The sequence below is a fragment of the Micromesistius poutassou genome (genome assembly GCF_964030765.1).
Source record: "Micromesistius poutassou genome assembly, chromosome: 5".
NCBI classification, from domain to species: domain Eukaryota; kingdom Metazoa; phylum Chordata; class Actinopteri; order Gadiformes; family Gadidae; genus Micromesistius; species Micromesistius poutassou.
This window is the reverse complement of record NC_140275.1, coordinates 13,325,319-13,352,885: the sequence shown is the minus strand read 5'-3', so window position 1 is coordinate 13,352,885 and position 27,567 is coordinate 13,325,319. Positions and strand designations below refer to the sequence as shown.

The 27,567-nt window shown below is 43.5% G+C and overlaps 1 protein-coding gene across 5 annotated transcripts in view; it reads left to right on the top strand.

Moving 5' to 3' along the window:
* Positions 1-12,829, top strand: part of smarca2 (SWI/SNF related BAF chromatin remodeling complex subunit ATPase 2) — a 54,819-nt gene extending 41,990 nt beyond the window's left edge. For all 5 annotated transcript variants that reach the window (XM_084468674.1, XM_084468676.1, XM_084468677.1 and 2 more), the window contains 6 exons: positions 1,654-1,910; positions 6,969-7,074; positions 7,342-7,443; positions 8,209-8,341; positions 8,811-8,932; positions 11,492-12,829. In XM_084468674.1, the coding sequence (XP_084324800.1) occupies positions 1,654-1,910; positions 6,969-7,074; positions 7,342-7,443; positions 8,209-8,341; positions 8,811-8,932; positions 11,492-11,527 (756 nt within the window). In that variant the 3' untranslated portion in view covers positions 11,528-12,829. The remainder of the gene's footprint in view (positions 1-1,653; positions 1,911-6,968; positions 7,075-7,341; positions 7,444-8,208; positions 8,342-8,810; positions 8,933-11,491) is intronic.
* The last annotated feature ends 14,738 nt before the right edge of the window (positions 12,830-27,567 follow it).

Genomic DNA, 27,567 nt, shown 5'->3' with positions numbered 1-27,567 from the left:
GCGCTGTCCAAGCCGCCGTCTTGGTGATTTTTTTTTTTACGTTTTATAGTAAGAAATTTAACAACGACTGATTGCTTTGTTATTCTAGAATTGTTGGTGATGGAAGGCGTGAGATCACATGATTGAAACCATCCTATAGATTTACTTACAGCACATCTAGTTTTTGATAATGTGTGCATTTGATAAACATTATGAATAATATGGGGAATAATTACATTAAAGAAAATCTGCACATATTCTTACGATTATTTTAACCTGCTTGCATCAGTGCATTCTACTCTACCTGCTAATACCACTTAATACCACTCGCTGTTGAGAGAAGGTCAGATCCACTCCTGGTCCAAGGCCAACTCTGTGGTATATAGACAACACACAGCAGATGGTTCAAGTGTATGTTTGATCTGTGTTTGAAACAATGGGTCATGGATGGTGCTGCGATTCGTGCCAAGGTGCCAGTTATGATATGTTCAAACTCCAAGCCCATCAAGCGTTGAACACGGACATTGACAGAGAATCAATATAACCCATCAGTAAAAAATAAAACACATCTGTCTGCATATGTCCCGCCGGACCCCAGAATAATAGATTAAGAAGTGTTTTTTTCCAGAAGAAAGTAACACCAGTGATGTCAGATCAAAGACAATTTGATCTAAGAAGTGCACATCGACCCAACTCAACAGCCAACAGACCAGAACTCAACAGCCTTGCTACACAAGCCATGGAACAGAGCAGAGTAGCACTAGTACACAAATGATGAATCCATAAATTAATATTCTTTGATTTTAGCCCACTTTTTCAGCACGCTCTAGTCCTCCCAGCTGGTCCCCTTGGAGGTGACAGCCAGGCGTTGGTAGGCTATGTCACTAATGTGACATATGTCCTAATTAAACAAGGCTTAGGTGTTTGAGCGTTGACAGCAGGGCGTTCGACATAACAGTTGCCTATACCGCCGATGTGAGGAACGCTTGGTTAGCCTGTTATTGGGGAACTCACTGGGGGTCTAATTAAATAACATTTTTCAGATTGTTCACAGAGCTGCAGGCTCGTGAGTACAGAGACCCCATAGCATGTCGACATGTACAAACACACTTCACTGCTTCACACATCCCAACTGGTTATAGTTTGGAGGATATCACATTTTATTTTCATTCTTTGTAGATGAATAATTGATCTTGAATGAATATTGAATATATGAATTGAAATTATTTGGCCTGAATGTTGCTGTTCAGCCATTTTCTATACCCTTGGAGAGGAAGATGTAAACAAAAGTGGCCCATTCTTTCTGGATGTAGATCAATTCCACCATGTTTTACATAATATGTAATTCAAAATATGTAGTACATATTTTGTATCCAAGTTTCAAGAGGTTGAAATGAAAAAGTGAAAATGTGAACAAAAATTAATGAGCTGTGCTTTTATGCCTTTACATTTTTGAGCATCTCAACTTGTGCTTTCACAAATGTCGAAGGCCTCTGGGTAGGTTTTTTTTGCTCAGGATGACTATTTCGCTCGTCCTCCCTGCCAGCTCTTCTACAGTTCGTCAGTTCTCTAACGGCTCTTGTCTTCTGAACTCGTCAGGAGAGGGTTTTTTGTGCAGGAGTAAAGTGGGGCTCGGCGTGTTCAATCCCCTGGGTGTTCCCTCTCTGCTCCCAGGCTGTGGAGGATGGGAACCTGGAGGAGATGGAGGAGGAGATCCGCCTGAAGAAGCACAAGAGGAAGAGACGTCAGGACAGAGGCTCCACCAGCCGGGCCGACGGTGGCGGTGGCAGCAGCGGCGGCGGCGGCGGTGGATCCTCCAAGGGCAAGAAGAAACGTGGACGCCCGCCTGTGGAGAAGCTGTCCCCGAATCCCCCCAAACTCACAAAGCAGATGAACGCCGTGGTCGACACCGTCATCAACTACCGAGATGGGTGAGGAAGGGTTTTTGTATGTTTATTCTTGTCATCTTTTTCCTTTTTCCTGGCACGGAAAAAAGCAGTTATCGATGAAATAAGGATTTACCATTTTGCAGAGGCTTGTTATTATTGGCGTTTTGATCTTTTTCTGTGACTAATATCTCCTTGAATTAATATTTTTTAGAAACTGACTTTGAAAAAAAGAAAGTGGTGGTCATCAAGGCTTTGCGAATACACAGCAATTTAAAAGGACCCCGCTATCACTCACCCAACAAATTGCAAGTTGCCATGTCAACTGCCTTCGAACCAGAGAAGAAACTCTTAACCTGAACTGATGGCCATTTCCTAGAAATCCTCCCGCATGTGTCACTCCTCTGCCTCTGTATGGCCCGTTAACACATCACATATGTGTCACTGCTCTGCTCCTGTATGGTCTGTTAACACATTATGTATGTGTTGCGGCTCTGCCTCTGTATGGCCCATTAACATATTACGTGTGTGTTGCTTCTCTGCTTTTGTATGGCCCGTGAACACACATTACGTGTGTGTGTGTGTGTGTGTTGCCTCTCTGCTTTTGTATGGCCCGTGAACACATTACGTGTGTGTCTGGGTTTGTTGGTTATCTAACCATGGCAGAATACACACGGTTGGAAATGACACAAATATGTGCTGTCTGCATGGAGTTGTTCCTGGAATGTGCTTTTCAAACTCCAAAACTCCAAATTCTTTGCTTTTCCTGTTCCTCACCAGAGCATCTCACTCATAGATGCTCCCTCAAACCCTGTTTTTTCCTTTCAACTTAGGCTCGGAACAGATTCTGAACTTTCCATTGCAGCAATTCCAGCAATATTCTAATTCCGTTGAAACTCAAGCCCTTTCCCATCACAGGAGTTTCAACCTAGGATTGGAATTAATGATTACAGAATGGAATAAAAAACGATAGTTGTTACAGGGAGAAATTGCCCAGACTTGTTTTAGCCTTAATGTGTTACAGTGGAGAAGATAATGGTCAGGCCCTGTATAGCCTCAAATAGCCGAAGCGGGAAATGGTCGATACATTTACAAACATGAGGAACAAGATTGTCACAGTGTGCGATTTCTCACAAACAGACATGATTGCTTTCAGAGCGCTGATTGATCGCACGCCATTAGATGAGACTTTAGTTCATCCAAGCCTTTAATTCTATTTCATTTCAATTTATTCTTGACTCATCCAAGAAAGCCACCAATTGTTGCTGTTCCCAAAAGTGCCAGTTGCTCTAACAGGCCGAACCTCATAACACTCCATACCTCAGCAATACGAAAGACAATCTTCCTCAAGCCATCCACCCTTGTCCGTCGGGCGCAGTGACTGAAGTGGAACCACTCCTAGCTACCTCGTCTGAACTCGTAGAGGCACTTCAACCAAGACTTTTGATAACTTGACACTGCTGAAACAAGCTGTTTGGAATGGCTCTCCAGCTACAATCTAAAGTAAAACCTGTGAGCCTGCTACACAGTCATTCCATCACACACATCAAGAGCCAATAGGAAGTATGCCCATAGTCGTCCCCATGTTGGCTGCCGGGTCGCTCCAGGGGTTTGACTGAACGGGTCTTACGCATTGTTGCTAAGGGTAACAGCTGGGCGGAGGAGTGTGTGTTTGTGTCCTTGGCGGAGGCTCGTCAATTATCAAAGCCCCTGCTGCACCACGGTAACACCCCCACGCTAGGCTGTATTTTGTGGCCCACCTCCGGACATCGTGACGGCAGTCCTGTCAACCAGCTTACCCCCCGATCCGGACGCACTGCGTCCTCCTCCGTCTTCTGCTGCCTCTGCTCCTAAGTGAGGAACCTGGCGGGAGCCCTGAAATTGTCTTTTTAAAAACCTCCGCCCACTCCCAGAGCCTAGTAATGATCTCGATGATCACTACTAATGATCACGTCATTGTCGGCCAGATGAGAGAAGCCTGTTGTTCTGTGGACGGTCACTGTGTCTCTTTTTTGTGTTTCTATCTGCTGCCTTTATTGTGTGCCTAATAATCCTGGAGAGGAGTCTCTGTCTGTGTTGCTGGGCTAATTGCCACGCTCTCCATGCCTGCTGGACCAGCGGCCACATAGCTGTCATTCTGGCAAGAGAGGATCTCTTTTTGAGGTGCCTCTGGAGCTATTCGGTTTTTCCATCTTTAGCTTCAACTCCAGGGCTTTTGTTCTGAGGCTGTAATCACCGAGTTGTGCTATATGTGAGTTTGTGAAAGTGCTCCGAGACGGTAACTTTTAAAAGAGTCTGAGTCGGGCCACACAGAAGGCGTGACTTGACATTTAAATCACCTTTTTTTTTTTTTTTTTCTTGTAGTCGTGTTCAGCCTTTTCAGTGGCTGCCAAGGACCCTTTTATTATCCATCAGAACTGATACACAGAACTGATTCCCTGGATTTAATTATAGTAATTTGTCTGTATATTTGCGGAAGATATGGATTGGAACCATTAGAATTGTCATTGTAATGGCCAATAAGAGAAACGTCACGGAAACGTCTTAAACTACAGCAAATCGCAGCGAAATTACAGTGGGAAACAAACGTTATATTCATAGATAAGTGCATATGGGTTTCAGTCTTTTGACAAGAAAGATTGACAAGATTCAATCAACAATATATCAGAATACATCCAAATGTTGAATTAAAAGATTGTCTGGGCTCGACGTTTAAAAGATCCACGTTACCCGATTGTTTGATTATGTTGAAGAGACCCGAGGCGGCAACTTACGCAGTGAAATCTCCCAGGTGACTGGTGCTTTGTATTTCCTGATGTGTGATAGACGTTTTAATATTCACCCTAATGTGTCTGAACTCTCCAACTCTGTGGGAGCAGCTCTAGGAACCCTATTTTATACTCTCTAAAGGGATCATTCTTATTTAAGCACAAAGAAAATGTTTTCAATCATGTAAAATGTGACAGGCTCATTTCATTTCCTTTCCTCTGTGTGCTTTGTGGTTGTGCCAGACACCAGAAAAACCCTTAATGTTTGGCTTTGCTTTTTCATAAGATCCATTATGTTATTATTAAAACCTTGCTGTCACTAGGAAATCCACAGTCTAACCTTATCAAAGGTGCTCCTCTCAATCCAAATCAACAATATACAAATTTTGAGGCAATATAAACATACTGTAGATACATTTCATATATCATGATGATTGCAAAGTCAGATGTCACCACTATTCAGAGTCAACGCTAGCTGTTCAGATGTGCTCCTACTGAGGATCAGAGACTTCACCCACGTTGAGTATTATTTATTTGAGTAAACTGCTAAAATAGTAGCGAAGTCCCCCAAGAACAACACCGAGAACTACAACACCTCTCTGAGCCAAGCACTCATACCAGCATGCTTCAAAGCCGCCACCATCATACCGCGACCCAAGAGATCCCCAGCCTCAACACTGAACGACTACCGGCCTGTAGCACTCACGCCCATCACGATGAAGTGCTTTGAAAGGTTGGTCATGGCTCATATAACATCCAGTCTCCCCACTACAATTGACCCATTCCAGTTTGCATACTGTCCCAAACGTTCCACTGATGATGCAATAGCAACAGCACTCCACCTATGCCTGGCTGATCTGGAAAACAAAAACAGTTCTGGCGGATGCTGTTCGTCGACTTCAGCTCCGCCTTCAACACAGTCATCCCCCAACACATCCCCCCCAGGGGACCCCTCTGTTGTTCACACTGATGACACATGACTGTTGTGCCAGACATCATCATCGCCTCATGCGCGACGATGATGACTCGGCCTATAGGGACTTAACTTATCAACTGGTGTGACATCAATAATTTACAACTCAACATCAACAAAACAAAATGAATAACTGTGGTCTTCAGGAAGAGACACATACCACACACCCCACTCACCATCAATGGCAGTGCACCAAGTTCCTGGGGGTGCATATCACAGATGACATGACATGATCCATCAACACCAACACCACCTCCCTAGTCAAGAAGGCACAGCAACGCCTCCACTTCCTTCGCCGGATGAGGAGAGCTGACCTACCCCCTTCTGCCCTCACCACCTTTTACAGGGGTGCTATTGAACTTACCAGCAGCCTCTCAGTCTGGAACAGCAGCTGCCCTGCTGCTGATCAGAAGGCTCTACAAAGTGTGGTCAGGACATCAGAGAAGATCACTAGATCAGCCCAACCATCCATCCAGGACCTGTAGCCGTCCCGCTGCCGCAAGAGAGCCACCAATATCACCAAAGACCCCTCCCACCCAGCACACAAACCGTTCACCCTCCTACCAGCTGGCAAGCGCCAGCACAGCATGCGGTGCAAGACTACTAGACTCAGCAACTGCTTTTTCCCACACAGTCCATCAGACTACTCAACTCACTCAAGAAAATCCCATGAACATGACAACCCCTGCAGCCACAAATTACCTGACTGTTTAAATAATCTAAACTCAATGTCTGTACTATGCTCTTAACATGCACAATAACATACATGTTTACATACATATATATCTCCATGCTGCTATTCTGCACTTTGCACTTTACTATATTGCACCTCAATATTGCACCTCACTCTGGCACACTGTGAATATTCGGTATAATGTATATGCCCACTGTCTGTCTGTATATGTTGTGTTTATTTTTTGTTGTCTTTGTGCACTATTATGTTATATGTTGTGTGTTAAAAATATAACTTGCACATTTGGAGTATGGGGAATCACAATTCCGATTACTTGTTGCATGGTCTGATTGACAATAAAATTCACTTTGACTTTGACTTTGAAAAGAAACGCTGAAATACAACCTTTTCCATCTGTGGTATTTCAGAGACTAGGGAATGAGTCAGAGCTGGTTCAATGTAATTGTTCTTGTTGCAATTTAAATCAATCACTGTGTTTCACAGAAAGACTATCAGTTAGTTACTTGGAGGAAAAATAATTGTCAATTTAAAATAAATACCAATGACATTGGTGAGAAAGGCCGTTGGTTAAAAAAAAGGGATGGTTTTTGGAAGTTGACATTCAAGCGTGGGTAAAGATGTGGAAGGTTCCAGAATTTTACACATTGTACATGGTGATTGTCTCACAGGTCAGGGAGACAACTCAGTGAGGTTTTCGTCCAGCTGCCATCCAAGAAAGAGCTCCCGGAGTACTATGAGCTGATCAGAAAGCCTGTGGACTTCAAGAAGATCAAGGTGTGTTCAAGGCCAGTCGTAAATTCTAACGCTAGGAATATAATTATTTATAATAATTATGATGAATGGTAGTCCATCTGTCTGAATTAATCTGTTAAATTATGACATTGGTGAGTGGTCAGTGAGTTTCTTTCACTGACATTAATTACAAGTGTTTGAAACAAACTCACTGCCTGCCTATTAAAACTTTTTAAAAAGGCATCGGACGTGAGAAAGCAAAGCAGCTAAGTATACAATCAGACAAACATAGGGTTTTTGCGCCAACAGGACCGCGTGAGGAACCACAAGTATCGGGGTGTCGGGGACCTGGAGAAGGACGTGATGCTGCTGTGTCACAACGCCCAGACCTTCAACCTGGAGGGCTCCCAGGTCAGGCCGCCGCTACGGCACTCCTCCTCACCGCTGTCTGCATGGAGCCCCTGCAGCGTGTTGTGTTGAAAGTGTGACGATTTCTTGATCACACAAAGCAGAGTTCAAATGGTTTACACAAAGGGTATTCGCTTAGCATGTATGAAGGGAACGGTTCTTTAAACATCTTTTAACCCAAAATTGTTTTTATTTCCATTATCCGCCATTCTTGTCAAGAGGGACAAAAGGGAATGAATTTCAAGGTTAAAAAGAAAAACAATAAAAACTGAAAATACTGGTCTAACACCTTCCACCGACCATTTATTTAAACACCAAGGACAAGGATCATGAAGCAGACCTTTAAGGTGAGGGTAAGGGTGCTCCCTTATTAGCAGACCAGCTCCACCTCCAGGGAGAGGGTCAAGAAGAGGCTGCCAGATCATGTACAATAATAGATCATCACACTTTTTAATGTGGCACTAAGAGGTAGTCGGATATTCTGCTAAGGTGCAAAGGCGTGGGGGTGAACTGGACTCGATCCCTAAAGTCCCCATCCTGTGTCTGAATCCGCTCCAATTCACCCGGTCCCCAGACTACTTTCTTCATGCCAAGACTCTTGTCATTTTCACCTCCTCTTCATTAGCCGAGGGAAATGAATACTGTCGGAATACATGAAAGGCTATAAAGTCACTCGTGCTAAAACTGTGTTTCCCCGCCTGGCACAGATCCTCCAGTAATCGGTCAATCTATATACACTATTCTATGTACACTGTTCACCCTCTCCAGATCTACGAGGACTCCATCGTGCTTCAGTCGGTGTTCAGGAGTGCCAGGCAGAAGATTGTCAAGAAGGAGGAGAGTGAGGAAGAAAGTGATGAAGACGACGACGAGGAGGAGGAGGAAGAATCAGAAGCAGAAGGTAGAGAATGAATATAAATGGAATCCACTTTCAATACCTTACCACTATCTCCCCAAGTCCCCCCGCCAGGCCTTTCTTCACACACACACAGACACACACACACACGCACACGCACACACCTGCAAGCACACGCACACGTACTATTACAGGCATATTATATCATTGCGATTCGGTGTTATAAAGAAAATATCTCCATAGTCCAGAATAACTCTTATTCCTTCAGGACTCAAGTCTGGAGCTGTCAATCAAATTGCAGCAAGGTTAAATAAATGGCAAATTGTCGGAATGAAAAACAACCTAATTCCCCATATCAGTGCTATTTTTACCCCCTATACTTAAGGATGGAAATGTTATAGGACCATATACATAGCGCATGGGAACGAGCAAGGCCAGGCCATTACGTAGATCATTTGCATTCGGGTTTGACTCCCATCTCATGCCGTTCCTGCTCTCCTGTGTTCCTCCAAAGCCAAGTCGGTGCGCGTTAAGATCAAGCTGGCCAAGGATGAGGACGGGAAGAAGAGGCCTGGCCGCGGGAAGGCCAAGCCCGTGGTCAGCGACGACGACAGCGACCAGGAGCAGGACGACAATGTAGGTCGCCGCGCATCACTGCCCCCCCTTTCCACGTAGAATCAGCATCGCGTCTTTCGCAAGAGATAACTTTAACTCGGGGTCCGTCGTGTCCGGATGTGACGCACGGTGCCCCTTTTTCCAAAATTTCTACTTGGTTTATTTACGTTTCAGCGTAGGCGGTACGATGCATGCATGCATATTGCAAAAATAGTTGTTTTTATTCTGATTTTTCACGGAGATATAAACCCAGCACCTGGCCCATAAGCCCTGTATGAATGCTTGTCGTGTTGTAGACTCACGGTTCAATAAAGAGAAAAGGAGAAAATGAGTTGTTGAGGGAGTGCACACATAAGGTAAATGAGATGGAGCTCAATTGCATTTGAATTTCGGTGTTGGTGTAAGAATTGGTTAATTAAGGTATTAGAAGCGCATTGCGTTTTTAGTTTTTACTTTGAACTTGAAGAAAGTTTAAGCTTATTGTCGATTTACAATAAGCTCAGTAGCTTATTGCAAATGTATTTATTCTTGATTAAGCATCATTAATTTGCTAGGTACAAGTAGAATAACTTCAGCTATTAATTATGTTATTATTAAAATTTTTAATTGCAATATCATAAATAAATTACCTCTTATCGAATGAATATTTTAATTCACTTATTCGCTTCAAAAGTTTGCATCTACATTTATGCAATCCGCCTCGCAGGTGCGTCAGCCAAGTTGGAATTACCGAGCTATAACCCCGACATCATACAGGTATCGACCCATCACCTATGCATAATGAATTATCCCAAGCAAGCTGTTCCCACCCACTGTCACCAGCCAGGCGATGCAAATAATTAAATCCAAGACATATTTCTTAACTGGAGGCCTTGTCATTCACAATGCTTTATTTATTTTCTCTAGCCCCTTTTATTTACTCCAGTGAGCCCATGAGAATAGTACATCTGTCCTGTCCAGATAACTCAAGCTATCTTATGTTTTACACTGTTGGGCTCGTACATCGTGACGTCACATCGCAATGACCACCTCTGTTGCAGAAGTACAGGAGCATAGGATTGTTATTGGTAGTGATGGTGTTTTGGTCATGGATTAGTCATTGAGTGGGGCGGCATTAGCTCAGGAGGTAGAGCGGGTTGGCTGGTAACCGCTGGCTGTCGCCCTGAGTGGTTGACTCAGCCGTCGGTGTGTGAATGTGTGCATGAATGGGTGAATGTCAGTCAACACTGTAAAGTGCTTTGGATAAAAGCGCTATATAAATAAGGACCATTTATTTATTTTTTAGTGTTAGTAAGCGTTTGTTATTATACCCTAACTGCCCCAGCGATTCTCATTGACATTGTATAACAAAGTTTGGATTAGGCTAGATGATGGTATATGATGGTTATATATATAACCAAAATATCCCATGATGCATCTGATGTACAAGCCCTATAGGCAGCACTCTTTCAACGTTCCTTTTTGCTCGACCCCTCTGAATAGGACTGAAACGTGATTGGCTGGCTGTGTACATTCTGCAAACCGCAAACCGCCGCCGAGCACGCTTGATTCACCAGCCCCGGCCCTGATGCCGTCCTACACAGCAGGCGACCTGCATTCAGACCCCTGCCTGCATACAGGCGTGTTTCAATATGTTGGTCCACGCTGAGCATTACACAGGAAGAACCACATGCGTTTAACATAACCAGATAAAGGGGACTCTGTGGTAGCATTCAAGAACAGCATGCCTTGAAAGCGCAGGCCTGCAAAACTGCTGGGAGTGTTTGATTGCTCAAGTCTGTGAGGGTGTAACAAAGGAGGATTGGGACAAAGGGAGTAAGCAATGGCTGGTTTGAGTGCAGCTTTTTTGGGACGCATAGCCAGTGAAGCATCACATGGACAATTTCGGTAACCACAGCCTACAGCACCTTTAATGCATATGTTTATTGCCCATGAACCCATTAATCAATTGGTTGTCATTTTCAAAACCGTTTATACCTATAGCTACCAGAGCCACCCATCCACATCCTTATTTTTCCATTCATATTAGTAGACATATTTTTCTAAGAAAATGTCATGTTTGTTGTGGGCTGGACCACCTTCCATTTACATCGGCGCTGTCTTGGGTCCTTTTAGGCAGTACTCTCAGTAGTCTGACAGTTAGGTTTTAAGTCAGCCTCTCGAGGTGTCTTTTTCAGAGTCCCACTGAATGTCTCCACTCTCTGAGGTATTAGCAGAAAGAGCAGAGGCTAAACTTCCAAACGTTCCTCTCTTGTACCCCAGCGTGATCATGATTGATTTCACCTTCCACCAGACATCCCTGCCAAGCATCATGCTTCATCACAATGTTTTGGATCTTTAATCTCTCTTTCTCTAGTCTCTGTCTCTGTCTCTCTCCCTTGCTCTCTCTCTCTCTCGCTGCGTCCATCTGTCTCAAAGTATCCTCGTTGCACTCGCGATTGTCGTCTCTGTGTCAATCTCTTTCAGTCTTTGACTTTTCCGTCTTCTCTTCTAGTCCCAATCTGAGTGTGTGATTATCCTGTTTCTAAATCCACACTCCCTGGCTTCTCTTCCGCTGTCGTCTTTCTTCTCCCGCTGTAGGATCAGACGGACGGGAGCAAGAGTGAGGATGAATGAGCAGGAGAAGCAGGAGGAGGATGAAGATAAGTCATCACATCTATCAAACAAACAATTATACTCTGTCGAGCACTGTGGCACAGACACCATTTGACGTTGTTTCCGGGGGATTCTCCACATCTGTGCCGGGCTCAAAATTGGATGCAAATGGAAAAGATATGCCATTGTCTTTTGTATATTTCAGATTGGAACAGTGTTAAAAAAAAAAAGTACAATCATATATTGAAAAAAGATAATCTTTAAACACCAGCTTTTCTATTGTTACTGGATGCACTTTTTTGAATTGGTAGAATTGGATCTTCTGAAGACAAAACAAAGGATAAGAAGATATCAAAAGCCAATTTGGTTTGATAAGAAAACGTGTTATATTTTTATTTGGTCTTAAAGCATGTTTTACCTATACCCGTGTGTATATTTTACATGGTCCTAATTGCGAACCATTTTGCCACTGACCTAGTCTTCCGAAATGTTTTTAACCTTGGAGAAAAAAACAACAAAATATGTTGTGCTTAATCTCAAATACCCTAACTTGTGCCTTATAAACCACAAAAAGACGATAAAAAATGACTCACTTAACTGTCTGCTGCAGTTGCTTTCCATAGAATGCAGTAACCTTTCATTTTAGTCACCCAGTTAATTAAACCTACATTAAATGTACCTATACACTTAGCTTGAGTTACTTGGCTGGTTCTGCGTTTAAATTCCAGAACAGTGCTTTTATTTTGAAATATGCAGTGGTAGACTTTTTGGATAATAAGTCTCCTAAAAGCTTGGCTTTCGTATTTTATAGTGCATGAACCAGTATTCTTTTTCTGACATACATAAGCTTTTGTTAGCTTTGGCTAATGTTTATTTTCAACAGTTCTAAACTCGCAGAAGATGTTTCTCTGTGGAGAAAGGCAGTGTTGCTGCTTAGTATTTGAGTTCAGATGTTTAGGATTAATCAATTCTATTAACCGCATTTACTATATGTTGCTAACAAGTATTTTGCCTATCACCCATTATTAATGCTTTAATCAAGATATTATTCTCATGCAGTATTTTTTGTTTGACATATAGTCGAAATTGTTTACATTCAAGGCTCTTATAAAATTGATACAAGCTTATACCCTCAGTTTCTTTTACAATACAGGTATTGATTATATGCAAATATATATCCTTATGTATGTGTTACGAGTGCCAGCAAATTGAAACAGCCAACATTAGTGTAACTTTTATATAGTATAATAGTGTGACTATTTGCTTTGTTTGCACATAGTCTTTTTGGCAGAATTTCAGAGCCATGGGCAAATAAAAACATATTTTCAGCACATGACATATCCTGTCTTAATTTATCTTCCTGCATGTTTTTCTCAGTATCAACATGTGACACACACAAAAATACACACACACACACACACACACACACACACACACACAATCTGCATGTACATGCAGATTGTGTAATTGTGTTATTTCAAGGAAGAATATGCTTCAGTTATAATAAATCGGAATAATCATCTGGCAAAAAAAAATGTAACATACCTCTCTTTCGCTTGCTCGCTCTCTCACTGACTTACTAAACCAATGAATGGCTCTCGGGGCGAGAGCCGTATCGACCCTCAACAGATGGACTTTTGTGCCGGGGCTGTGCTGATAGTCTGGGGGAATCCACACAGGGTTTCTGGGGGCCCCCCTGCCCAGCAGAGTCTGCACAGCAGCTGGGTCACTGGGGCTGCTAGTACCCCATGCATACAAGACCGTCTGCAGGGTGGGTTGTGTATTCCTCAGGATAAGGACGGGCCCGGGAGTTTCCAGACCCCTCAACCTTTAAAGGCGTAATGCGACGTGAATGAGCGATGTCATCTTCTCTTTTCTTTGATGTCCCATCTCCTTTCTTTTGTGACCCCGCACAGGCGAATAACAGCAAAATATTCTGGGATTTAATAAAGCACTATATAAACCAGTAATTGTATCCATTTACTGGTGAGTGCCATACCATGTCATTAAAATGACACAGTACAACATGCAATGCCATTTTATTGTATTTATGTCAAATTGACATACCATCCCTATTGACCTGTTTTTTGTCTTTTTAACGACATTGTATGTCGTACAATGTCATTTTTTTTACGACATTGTACATCAAACCTGTCAGTCTCTTGTCATTTAATGACATTGTACAACATACAATGTCATTTTAAATCTATGAAGAGAGAGAGAGAGAGAGACATTGCCACTCCCTGCTCCTTGCCTCCAGCGTCCTGATATGCCTTAGCACACACTGCCTGAGAGAGAGAGAGAGAGAGAGAGAAAGAGAGAGAGAGAGCTAACAGCATTAGGGCAAGACAGTCTAGTCTGCTGGGGTGTCCATGAAGAAAGTTCTTTCTGGGTCACATCCCCCAATTAAAAGCATGGTTGCGTCACACTTTTCTTTTTAGGCCCAAACTGCTCCATAGTGACCCGTCTCTTTGGTGAAAGTGGCTAAATATTAATAGCAGTGAATGGTGTATTATGACCGATTCCCATGTGTGACTTTCAACTTTTTAGTAGGATAATAACAAGATTTATGATACTGCCATTTTTCACACAATGAGATTGACACCAGAATTGATTCATTTTGGTAGTCATTCCAATGTCTTTTCATCCGGTGCTTCTACAGAGGTGAAGACAACAGCATGACGGTGACTGTTATCCCTCCACGTCGCTCTGTCTTCTGAGCACAGCCCACCTCAGTGCGACCATTTTATGTGTTTTCACATGTACTTGAACGCTGCTTGAAACCACAGTAGTAGGTTGTGTGTGTGTGTGTGTGTGTGTGTGTTTGTGTGTGTACATGGCCATGTGTGTGTATATGCCTGTATGTGTGTGCGACCATGGCTGTGCTTAAATAAAACTGCATTTTTCTATCAAGCAATAGCTTGCATTAGCAATCGCGACCAAGTAATGTGATTGTAATGTGATCCCATGAATATGTATGTAAATAGATGGACTATAACAGCAGAGTGAGAACTGAGAATTGTAGCTATACATGTATCACTCCGCTTAACAGCTGTTCTAATAACCGTTTATTATATTAACGATTGTAATCTATCATAGATTGTAACAAACTTTGCGCTGCAAAGATTCACACATTGTCAGTGATACAAAGTACCTGGCCTGGTTTGGTCTAGCTCAAAATGGCAAGCTGGCTCAAAGTGGCTAGAGAGCAGGTCAATGTTTATGTGTAGCATCTCGGCCTTCAGCCTCTTTCTGATACACCGTATTACCCAATCCCTCTCATGGGATATTGCTTAAGCATCACTTTTGTAGAATCGGGTACTGGAATACATCCAACATTGGTGAGAAGGACTTGCATTTCCCTATTTTCTGATATTTCTATCATGTTTTTTTCTGAAAATATGTCTACTTGGGTATGTGATTGAGAAAATGTGTGTAGGACACTGACAAGTAGGAAACAGACCAGCAAATATGTAAAGCAACAGTTTGCAAAATAAAATGAGAAACTGTGGTCTTCTACCCACAGAGTAGAAGGTTCCACCCACAGGGTAGAAGACCGGAAGGAGAAGAAAGATCTGTAATAAAGTGTAAAGTAAAATAAAAATGAATGCCGAAAAGTACTCTTGTTTCTGTTTTTTCTTACATGCGCTGTGGATTGATTTAACCTGGGAAGGATCCCAGGTTATGAATTGAATTTAACCTGGGAAGGATCCCAGGTTAAATCGTGTTTTTTTCCCTCTCCCCGAGAATATCTTTTAGTGGCTTTATAAGCCAACCAAGGCATTTATTTTAAGATATTGGGTGTGAATGAGCGAAGCACTCCAATGGTTTCTATGCAAAAACGTGTATATTGTACTTTATACATGTCTGCCTTTCTTCATGTTTGGACTCAATGCATTTGATTATGGAATCAAAATCCCTGAAAGTGTTTAAATCCTACATTGGCTGTACAGCAGGACATTATATAACAACAAATACAAAAAATAAGAGAAAAAACACACACACAACTCACCCCCCCCCCCCCCCCCCACACACACACACACACATAAATAGTATAATAAAATGAATCCATAAGGATGATTCCACTGCCCACTAGTTATTGCACTATTGCCCCACCAGTTATTGCACTACTGCCCCACCAGTTATTGCACTATTGCCCCCCACCAGTTATTGCACTATTGCCCGACCAGCTATTGCATTAGGTGGAGTGAGTGTTGTGTGTTCTTGAAGATGAACAGTTTTAATGATTTTTGCACCTCACCCATAAGTGCGTTTAATTAGCGGATTTTTACTTTCAGTAAGTGCATTCAGGGCTATATTGACTAAGGAAGCCCAATACAAACGTAGTCAGTCTATTGCAAATTCTTATTTAATGTAGTTAGTCTGTGTATTTTCCTGTTTAAAGATGTGTGTGTGTGTGTGTGTGTGTGTGTGAGTGTGTGAGAGAGAGAGAATCATGTTTTTTTCCCTCTCCCCGAGAATATCTTTTAGTGGCTTTATAAGCCAACCAAGGCATTCATTTTAAGATATTGGGTGTGAATGAGCGAAGCACTCCAATGGTTTCTATGCAAAAACGTGTATATTGTACTTTATACATGTCTGCCTTTCTTCATGTTTGGACTCAGTGCATTTGATTATGGAATCAAATGTATTCAAATCCCTGAAGGGGTTTAAATCCTACATTGGCTGTACAGCAATACATTATATAACAACAAATACAAAAAATAAGAGAAAAAACACACACACAACCCACCTCCCCCCCGCCCCCCCCCCCCCCCACACACACACACACACACACATAAATAGTATAATAAAATGAATCCATAAGGATTATTCCACTGCCCACTAGTTATTGCACTATTGCCCAACCAGTTATTGTACTATTGCCCCACCAGTTATTGCACTATTGCCCCCCACCAGTTATTGCACTACTGCCCCACCAGTTATTGCACTATTGCCCCACCAGTTATTGCACTATTGCCCGACCAGCTATTGCATTAGGTGGAGTGAGTGTTGTGTGTTCTTGAAGATGAACAGTATTAATGATTAATGAGAGAGAGTGTGTGAGTGAGTGAGTGTGTGTGTGTGTGTGTGTGTGTGTGTGTGTGTGTCTGTGTGAGAGAATGCACACACATGTGCATGCGTCCCTGCATGTATGTGTGCAACTGTGTGATTGCATTTGTCCAAAGTGTGCCGGAAATCCAATTATGGTCTGGTCTGAGGCCGTGTGAGTGAGGTGTGGATACGTGCCTTTCCATAGCAACATAGCATAGCAGCGTCTTCCATGGGGGGTCCCAGGCCTCCGCTCAGGTTAGCCAGGAGACATCAGTGCTCATACTCCCCCCTAGCCTTCTCCTGGCCCACCTCCCTGAGTTGGACATCATCAGGGTTGTTGTTGTGAACTGAAGTCCAAAGGGAGCATCGGACATGGAGAAGATGGTTTTACCTGCCTGACCTCGCCTGCTCATCCCCTGTATTAGCTGCGTGTGATTTTTCTTTGAACCTTGTCCATCTTCCTCGTGGCAGCCTTTTCACACATGCTCGCCGAATAGAACGGAACCTCTGAAGTTTTGCTTCATCTTCATCTGGTGGATTTCCCCTTAGGTGAACCCACAACATTAGCAAACTCTCATCACTTGCACTAGAGTGAAGCTCTAAGTGCTTCTTTGTTCTGGTTCAGACTAAAGTCCATTTCTGTCTCTGGGGGAGATCTAGTTTGCCAAAAGTTGGGACTATGGATTTCATCCAAAGTACCAGTTTAGACTGATTCTAAATGGATACTCAAATGCTGTTTGTTTTGCATCGGTTTTCTAACCTTGAATATGTGTGGAAGTAACTAACAAAGACTTTCCGGGAACACTTTGCTTCTTTCTAAAAAATATTTTAAACAGAAGTCAGAATGAACGCATCGGTAGTGACTAAGTCCAAATCATTGAGCATGTGGCACTTTTTCATCATATTTCACTGTATGATCAACTCTGTCCTGGGCATTGGTCACAGTTGATCATATTTCACTGTATGATGAACTCTGTCCTGGGCATTGGCCACAGCATGGTCAGCCTGATGATTAGGGTCCACCTGGAGTCATTGGCTTCTGCCATTGTCCCTGCATGGAGTCACACTGAAGGCCACAGGAAGGTCTTCATAGAGTAGTCCGTCCCCCCGTCGCCCCATCTGTCTCCACAATAACCCTCTCCAACACACTCACACTCACACACACACACACACACACACACACACACATCAAAACAGATTTTTCTTTTTGTATTCCTGCTATTTTAAACAGAGCTCACCTAAGCCCATTCCCTTTGGGTCCAGCGGCCGCTGTTTATCTAGGTCTTTGAAGTGCCCAAGAGCGCTTGGAAGAGAGATGAGCCCGAGAAGAAAGAGGCAAATTAGATGCTAATCCCGCGTCTGAGCATCAGAGATGTCAGCTGTAAAAAGTCAGGTGGCCGGTGCAATTCCTGCTATTTCTCTGTAGCCTTTGAGTGGGAGCACCGCCGTCATCACATTCTCACAACGCGCAGGTCGGCTCAGCCCCCCCGCCCCCCGACCAATGATTCAGGGAATTTCTGCCGCAAAGCCTTTCTAATGAGTCCTGAATGGTGCTGGTGAAAAGGCCAGGTGCTCTGTATTATGAGAGCCCGCGGTTCTATCTGGTGTCGCGGCTTCGGGAGACCAGCCGGGTCTAACTCCTGCACCACTTAAAAGGCGGCCGGGGAGCCGGCTTTGTCTCCCGCTGAATGCCACGGTTCAGGGCTGCTTTAACGCATGATTGGGAGAAAACTTTGTTTTCGTTGCCCTTTTTTTTTTGTTTTTTGGAATCAGAACAGCAGCTGTTCAAACTCCTGTGACAGACCACTCCTGTGACAGACCCCCCCCCCCGCCCCCGGAAAAGATGGACACTCGTGGTCATGTGTATAGAAACGTGTCTGTGTATCCAATTATTTTTTTCTTGAATTTGAACAGAATTATTGGTCTTCGCACCTTACCGCTAAGTGTTTCTAATAGGCTGATTTTCAATAAGTGCATTCAGAGCTATTATTGAGTAAAAGCCTGAAGCCCAATACAAACGTGGCGGAGCCAGACTTTTTTTCAAGGGATGGCAAGAGGGTGGCCAAGGCTTTATAAGGGGGGTCCATGGGGGGGGGGGGGGGGGGGGGGCGAATGCGATTGTCGACGGGTGGGGGGGGCGAACGAGGTTGTCGACGGGGGGAGAGGGCAAACGCGATTGTCGACAGAGGGGGGGGGGGGGGGGGGGGCGGACGCGATTGTCGACGGGGGGGGGTGGGGGGGCGAACGCGGGAGGGGTGGCACCTGGGGTGGGCCAATCAGGTTCCAGGGGTGCAGGGGCCACTGACGTAGTCAATCTATCCTGTAAAGCAGTGTGTGTGTGTGTGTGTGAGAGAGAGAGAGAGAGAGTGTGCACACATACATGCCTCCTTGCATGTATGTGTGCAACTCTGTGAGTGCTTTTGTCCATCCAAAAAGTTTGTAGGAAATCCAATTATGGTCTGAGGCCGTGTGAGTGAGGTGTGGATACGTGCCTTTCCATAGCAACATAGCATATCAGCATCTCCCATGGGGGGTCCCAGGCCTCCGCTCAGGTTAGCCAGGAGACATCAGTGCTCATACTCCCCCCTAGCCTTCTCCTGGCCCACCTCCCTGAGTTGGACATCATCAGGGTTGTTGTTGTGAACAGAAGTCCAAAGGGAGCATCGGACATGGAGCAGATGGTTTTACCTGCCTGACCTCACCTGCTCATTCCCTCTATTTGCTGCATGCGATTTTGAGTGACATCCTCACAGCCCTAACTACACTAATCATCATTCATGAGACTGGCCGTCTATGGCACAGTCCCTCCATAGGGACAGGCCATACATGGGGACGGACCATCCGTGGGACAGGTTGGAGTCTATTCCCCGAGTCTCTGGCCTGAATAGAGCGGGCCATCTGTTGTCTAGAGTGGACCCTGACTACAAGCTTGTTGTTGGTCAGGACGTCAGGACCCATTTTTATTTGTCACGCTGACTTATCAAAGGGACGACGTATCCTGCAATCAGCTGCCATTCAGCTCCATCAGGCCTTTATCTCCTCCGTATCACACTCTGGGTGGGACAGAGTTCCCTTCACTCTGAAGTGCTTTTGGAAGTATGAGAAAACGACTCATAATAATGATAAATCATAATCCATATATTAGATTATAGTGCATCGATGCCTAAAGAGCAAACACAATCTTTAGTACTTGGCTGAACTGTTTTGACATATTCACAGACATATTTGTAGATGCTTTTGACATTTTAACAATTGAGTTACTTCACCAAAATGATGATATGATATGGTTGTGTACTGAAAGGTTTGGCCAAGTAATCATGCTAAGAAATACTTATTCTTCATTACCCTCAATATTACTTCTCTTATCAGTAAGTACAATATCTTACCCCTGCAATTGTAACATAAGTACATTTATCTACAACTTTCAAGATTAAGCTGTCAACAGTTGCATGTTAACAATGTTCCGCAAAGACAAAATACAAAGTGTGAATGTTGAATTTCGTATATTTTTCTTTGCAGAACATTTTTCAGAGACAGCTGGAAAAACTTTGTAGCAAAAGTTTAAGCCCCCCACACTCAGCATGGCAACACCCGAGGACTCTATAATTCTTAGCCACTAAGAAAATCACAGATCTAAAAAAGGAAATTCAAAAACTTACCGATAGGCTGCGAACCCAGGAATCCCTCCTGTCCGGCTTCATAAACATTGCTGCCGGGCAATCCAAGCAGCTGGCTGCCTTCACGTCTTCCCTCCAGGACACGGTCGCCAGGGATCCGTCCAAGTGCTCCACACCACAGTCATCGTGGTCCGTAGTACAGATCCGTGGGCATCCAATGCAAACAGCGGAGATGTGTAAGTCACCCATCCTGGACCTCTTCAACTGCTTTACGCCACTGGATACAGAGGATCCCCCAGCCCCGGCTGCTAGCTCAAGGGACGGCGACTTCCCCGACCCGGCCATCCATCGGCCGAGGACGACTGCTGATCCGCGGGCCTTGGGCCCTCCACCGGCCTCGTCTCGCCGCCTGGCTGTCGCCCCATCTCCGGCTCCAGGCCACGGCTCCAGTCCAGGCTCCGGCGATCCTCCAGGCTCCGGTCCCGGCTCCACTCTGTGCTCCGGCTCCACTCCAGGCTCCTGCCTCGGCACCACTCCGTGCTCCGGCTCCACTCCAGGCTCCGGCTCCACTCCAGGCTCCTGCCTCGGCACCACTCCGTGCTCCGGCTCCACTCCAGGCTCCGGCTCCACTCCAGGCTCCGGCTCCACTCCAGGCTCCGGCTCCACTCCAGGCTCCTGCCTCGGCACCACTCCGTGCTCCGGCTCCACTCCAGGCTTCGGCCCCAGCTCCATTCCAGGCTCCGGCTCCGACTCCACTCCAGGCTCTGGAGTGGAGTCTTGCTTACAACTTCAAGTCAAAAATGGAAAATATTATGGATAGCATTGCCCCTCTAAAGCACAAGAAATTAACTGGTAAGCAAAAAACACCATGGAAAAACAATCCATCAGTTAAAATTCTCAAGCAAGAGTGTAGGAAAGCTGAAAGAAAATGGCGCAAGTCCAAACTCCAGGTCCATTACCAAATACATAAAGATGTACTCCGCAAATACAACTTTGAAATTTGCACTGCTAGACAGTCCTTCTTCTCCAATATCATCAGCAAAAATGTCAATAACCCCGTGTGCTTTTTTCAACAATTGAAAAGCTAACAAAGCCCCCTTCACAATTAGGTCCTGAGGTCTCGTCAGACAAATGCAACAAGTTTGCATCTTTCTTTAAATCAAACATTTATCAAATCAGAGTCAACATTCTGTCACAAGCACAAAATTCTCTTTTCACTGAACCTCAACACCACTAAGAGATGCGGTTAATGAGTTACCAGAATTCAGTTTAATTGACACTGAAACTCTGGTAAAAAGTTGCAGTGCAGAGCCTCAATTCCGCAACCTGTGCTCTGGATACTCTCCCCACCAGCTTTCTTAAATCTGTCCTGCACCTCTTAACAGAAGACCTGCTTGAAATTATAAATACATCATTGCAGTCTGGCACTTTCCCCCAATCATTCAAGACTGCTGTTGTTAAGCCCCTCTTAAAAAAGAACAATCTGGATGAAGTTGTTTTTAATCAACTTAACACTTTCCTGTCAGCCAGTGGATGCCTTGATACTTTTCAGTCTGGCTTTCGAGCAAATCACAGCACAGAAACGGCTCTTGTCAAAGTGATAAATGACTTGAGACTACATACTGACTCTGGGAAAACATCAGTCTTGATATTACTAGATCTAAGTGCAGCATTCGACACTGTGGACCATAACATTTTACTACACCGCCTTGAGCACAGGGTTGCCACTCTTCTGGAAACAAATGGCCTTAAAGCCAAAAATGTGGTCAAGAATCTTGGGGTTCTTATTGATAATGATCTTAGTTTTAAAAACCACATAAAAGCAGTAACAAAATCAGCCTTTTATCACTTAAGGAATATTGCAAAGCTAAGAGATTTTATGACTAAGGCTGACCTTGAAAAATTAATAACCGCCTTTATTTTTAGCAGGATTGATTACTGCAATGCCCTCCTCATAGGCCTTCCCAAAAAAACGATAAAACAGATTCAAAGGATACAGAACGCTGCAGCCAGGGTCCTTACAAAAACAAGAAGATCTGACCATATCACACCCATTGTTGATTTTAAAGTACTTTTTCTGTTCTACAAAGCCTTAACTGGGTCAGGACCAGTCTACATATCTGACATGCTTCACCTATATGAACCTGTCAGACCCCTAAGATCACAGGGTAGATATCTGCTCTGTAAGCCAACAACTAGGACTAAACATGGTGAGGCCGCCTTTAGTCACTATGCTGTCAAATTATGGAATGAGCTACCCAACAATATAAAATTACAGTATTACAGGATTACAGTAACGATATTATACTTTTTTGGGTAACGAAATTACATTAAAAATATCGGTAACTAAACTACTTTACTAGACTAAAGGAACGCGCGTTCCTGCGTTACCCAACCCGTTTGCCTGTGTAAAGTTCTGATCTGTTTGTGTGCATGCGTGCTGCCTGTGTGTGCTGCTTGCCTCGGCACGTTGCCATAGCGATCGATTTGAGACGGAGACGAGCACTAAAGTAGTTTAGTTACCCCCCCCCCCCCCCGTCAACAACTCCGCCGCCAACCTGTAATTTCCCCCCCCCCCCCCCCCCCCCCCCCGTCAACAATCCCGTATAAGAGCATTTCTGTTTTAATTGTAGGGGATAAAGTGACCTTTATTTTGATTAAAAAAAAAAAAAAATGATGGAAAGTTAAGTAATAAGTAGTGAAGTTACTTTCAGAATACAGTAACGAGTAAAGCAATCTCATTACAATTTACAAAACTGACTAGTACCCCAACACTGCATCTACTCCTACTCCTCCCCCTAATCTCTATAATTTTCTCTTGTTGATCTGTCGGGATTCTCTATCCCTTTCTCCTCAGTCCTTATTCTCCAGAGAGATACATGTGGACTGGGTGTGTCGCTGATGGGAAAACGGAGGGCTGTAGTTTTCAGTTTGTTTTTTTGTCTTGTGTCCACCTCACTCCATCTAGTTTTCATTAAGCTGAAATTGGACTGCAGGCTTCTGGCGGACTCAGGGGGTGGGGGGGGCAAACGCCCTATAAGTGTACAGTAAGTGAACTATAAGTGTCTGAGAAGCCTCACCCTTGCTCAGACCTGCCCCTCAACATTAACTTCTGCCGAGACAGAGCTCCACACATCCGCACATGCCTCGCCTTTTAGCCATACTCGCTTAAAAAGTATGCGAAAAGGCACTTTGAATTCACGAAAAGATGGCCACCCGGGCACGGAGCAGAGTGGACTGTCACCAACTTTGCGGAGACTGGCATAAACATAGCATTTGACTCCTGTTTTTATCTAAAGTCTTATTCCAAACTAAATGGCAGAGTCTTACAGTATATGTTGATGATCATATAGGACATATTACCACGTGCAAAACAAAAAGTGTCTCTTCACTGCTCCTTTTAGGACAGTCCCAGCTGTAACCCTGACATCCTTCTACAGCATGTGAGGTAGGTAACACAGCAAGCTTTCTTTGAAGTCTTAAAGATTGAGTTTTACCAATGTCGGTATTAAATACTGATGTATGTACACTGCAAGTGCTTTTGGAGATAGTTGTAACCACCTCACAGATACACACAGACTCACACATTGATACTTGGCTGTGACAATATCTAGAGTGTTGACACAGGAATTATAAAAAATATATATATATTGGGAATTATGTTCTGGTCATTTTCATAGAATTCCCATTTGGTGTGAATTGCTTTTTCAATTAACTTAAGAGTGGGCTAAGCACCGGGCTGCCTTAAGATAACAGAAGGTCAAAAACCATAAGAAAACTGAAGCAGATACAAAGAGAGCTGAAAAGTGCTGCAAGAGGCAGCTTTTCTTTGAAAGGTTGATGGAGGAGATTAGGAAATAGGAATGCTTGTAGGTTGATGATGATGAAGATGTTAAGAGGAGAGAGATGATGCTAGGGAGGGAGATTACGACATTGATTAAGATGATGATGGTCATGGACACATGGCCAGAATATAAATTCTGCTATGACCACCACCACCCAATATATCCCTTTCCCGGCTTTCTCATTGACATTATCATTGTGTGTGTGTGTGTGTGTGTCTTAAACTTTTTTTACCTAGAAGATGTTTGTGAAATCAGCATCTCAAAGGTCTATCGTTCCCTGTGGTCTGGTTATACTTTTGTGTTGATGCGCTGGTGGGGCCCCATGTCGTTCTCCTCTGCCTTCTCCTCTGCCCTTCACACAGCCCGAGTCCACCACTGAGGTGTCTCATGTTCCTCGTGTTGCGACAGTTTTCTGTTTCCTCGACTTGTTCTGTTCTCCACACTGCCCTACACACAACCCTTTTTCCCATTCACCGAAAATACGTAAAGGTAATTTTCAGGCCATTCTGTGTCGTTATCAACACACTTTCTTCCTCCTCCTCACGCTCTCTTCCCACTAGGGGGTTTGTGGGTGGATTTGCATCGCTTTCCAGGGTGTCTGCAATGCTTTGAGTGACAACAACAACAACAACAACAATGGTAATGGTCATTCATTTTTCATAACTTAATAACTTCGATATGCGCTTCCATATGTATCATGGCTGCATTGGATGTTGCAGACTTCCTAATCATGTCTGAGTGGTAGTGAATGGTTCTTACTGGAGATGTTGAAAACATCAGCCCTCTGCCCTCTTTTTTGGATGATAGAGTTTATCTCTTCCTACCGGCTATTCTCAACCAGCTAGTTATTTGCAGAGTAAAACATAGTGATCTTACTTTCTAATTCTGCCTGACAACACCTGCATCTTTGTTTTAAGATTGTGTGTGTGTGTGTCCAGGGCTATAAACCTGTCATCTTCCATGCCAAGAACATCCCGGAAACAGCTTCTACCTGTTTCTATAATGTATGTGGACGTCAGCGAAAACAAGTTATGTGTTAACATCATATCCAAAAAAGCTGCTACGCTTACAGGTTTTTCACCCTTCACCAGTTGCAGCCTCCCGCCCGGTCTTAATATGTGCTATTTTTAAAACAAACCAAAGGACAAAGTCCTCTAGAGGGCCTGCTAGATTCCTGAAGGTCGACAGTGTTTGATTAGTGTTTGTTTTACAAGGCTCTTTATTGAACACGATATTCTCTCTGATGCCTGTGAAGTGTTCAACAATATTTATTCAGGCTTCATTAGGAGATGTCTTTTAAATTATGTGGTTGCTCAATAGCACTCAATAATTATATTAGTAATATAATATGTTTGTTTGACATTAGGCTCCTGTTATTCCTTCTGAACTAATATGGTGAGAAATGACCTCCTGCCTAAAGCTAATACCCCAATGACTGTGTTAGTCATTTATGTTAGCCTGCGAACCAGACTAATCTTTTTTGTTGGTCTGGCATATGGGTCTGGCCTTCCCCCTTTCAGACCGATTTACAGTTACTTATATAGAGTGGCAGCTTTGATACAGTGACTGTACAGAGGAGCACCATATGGGAGCATTTCAATAACAACCAAGAAGGCTGCCGCTGATGTGTCACACGTTTCATTGCCCTGATTGGTTGTTAGGTAATCCATTTGCATATAGAGACAATTTGGTCTGTGCCCGTTGATAACACCCCATGGAAGTCGAACATGAACTGAGTATGTGAATCTCTCTTCCGTTTTGTTTTGTGTGTTTACTCCCTTGGCTAATAATACCCTGAGGCTGATCCAGAGATTACCATCATGACCTTTTGACTGTACACTCTCTGGGACTTCATATCGTATTATTACCATTCCCTGTTAAGATACTTCCACCAGGATGTATTTGTGTGTGTGATTAACTCTTATTGTTGCCAATGTGAACTTATTGGTTGGTGGCATTATACCTCATTGATCGCTCTCTGAACAGTGGTTTCATCCAACTTACAGGTCTCTACGCCCTTTTGATGTACAGCCCAGTTGGCGACCTGTCATCAAACATCCTCTCGCTTCACAAGCGACTTACAAGAGTAGTTCAGGCACATCACCATTGAAGAACATCTAAAAGCAAAATCAAAGAAATTGTATAGATGTTTTGTGATCCAAGAACTTCTCAGGACCTTGAGTGTCAAGCATGCTTTTTAAGATTTCTGGTGGATCTCGTTGATCAAACGTCAAATAAATATTCATCCTCCATCTAGTGCGAAATGCCAACAGGCTCTCATTCATGTTGACAGGCTGTTACTTATTTAATGAGGTATGATCTTAGTTTGATCTCAATAACCTGCCCTATGGACCATTTAGTCGACCATATAGTTATTTTAGCTCTTCAATATAGAACACACTTTGTTGGGCTGTACTGACTCTGTGGAAAATAGAAAACACTTTGTTGATAATGTTTTTTCCAACTCCTACCTAACAAAACAAAAACTGAAATGACCTTGTGTTTTGATTGGCTCTTCTGCTCTCTCAGGTTTTTAGATGCTTGTGTGGCATCTTGATTGTTTTGCAGCTACTCCAATTTTGATTGTATGCTTTATTTTGTTCTCAGCCTTAAACTTTGATATAAGCCATGCAGCTTTATGTTCTTCATCCTATGGATCACGTGAAATCCTATCTGAAGGCTAAGGGTGTTCAGACATTCTGCTGTGGAAGCCTTCATCTCGTCAGACTCGTACAGCAACTGTGGCCCGACATCTGTCTTGAGCTGAATCAAGGATGCCAGAACCCTGAATATATGACACTAAACAAACTAATGACACACACCCAACAGATGGCAGTTAGCAGGCTTCAAATACATTTCAGAAAAATACGGTCTGGGTTAGCACTGCCACCCATTTGAATGCTGTTTGTATCTTATCAGCCAGATGGCTTATTGCACGAGAATAAACCTACTGGCGTCAGGTCTGCATTTGAATGTACATTTAAACAACATGCCACTCTGCCATTTAAAGAAATTGGCCGTTAACGGCTCCTTGCTTGCCCCGCTTCTAATAAATCTGATTTCAAGATGAATGGCTTGCTAATCCGAATGATGTGCAGAAGCTTTACCAGTGGAGCCGATAAGGGGCCTATGAAGGATAATAATCGGTGGTCCTCACCTGCAGTGCTGGGTGTTCACCAGCACTGCAGCACAATAGTTAACTATTATTAGAAGTTGCTCTGATCTTGAAATGGACACACTGACAGCGTTTTTGAATATGCAGAATGCATGTGTGTTTGAATGAGACTTTGTGTCTCTTTGTTCATCTTCAGGGCATGAATAGATTTCAAGGCCTTTTTCATCCAATCCCTTCATAGATTCTGAGGACTTATTGATTCCTCGTAGCATCTAGGATGATAGAATATAATCTCCTCTTTTGATAGTTTCATCAATAATATTGATGAAACTATCAAAATAAATAAAAGAAACAATAAAAATGCATATTTAATCCACTGAAATGCATTTCAGTGGATTAAATATGCATTTTTATTGAGGGAACAGGAAC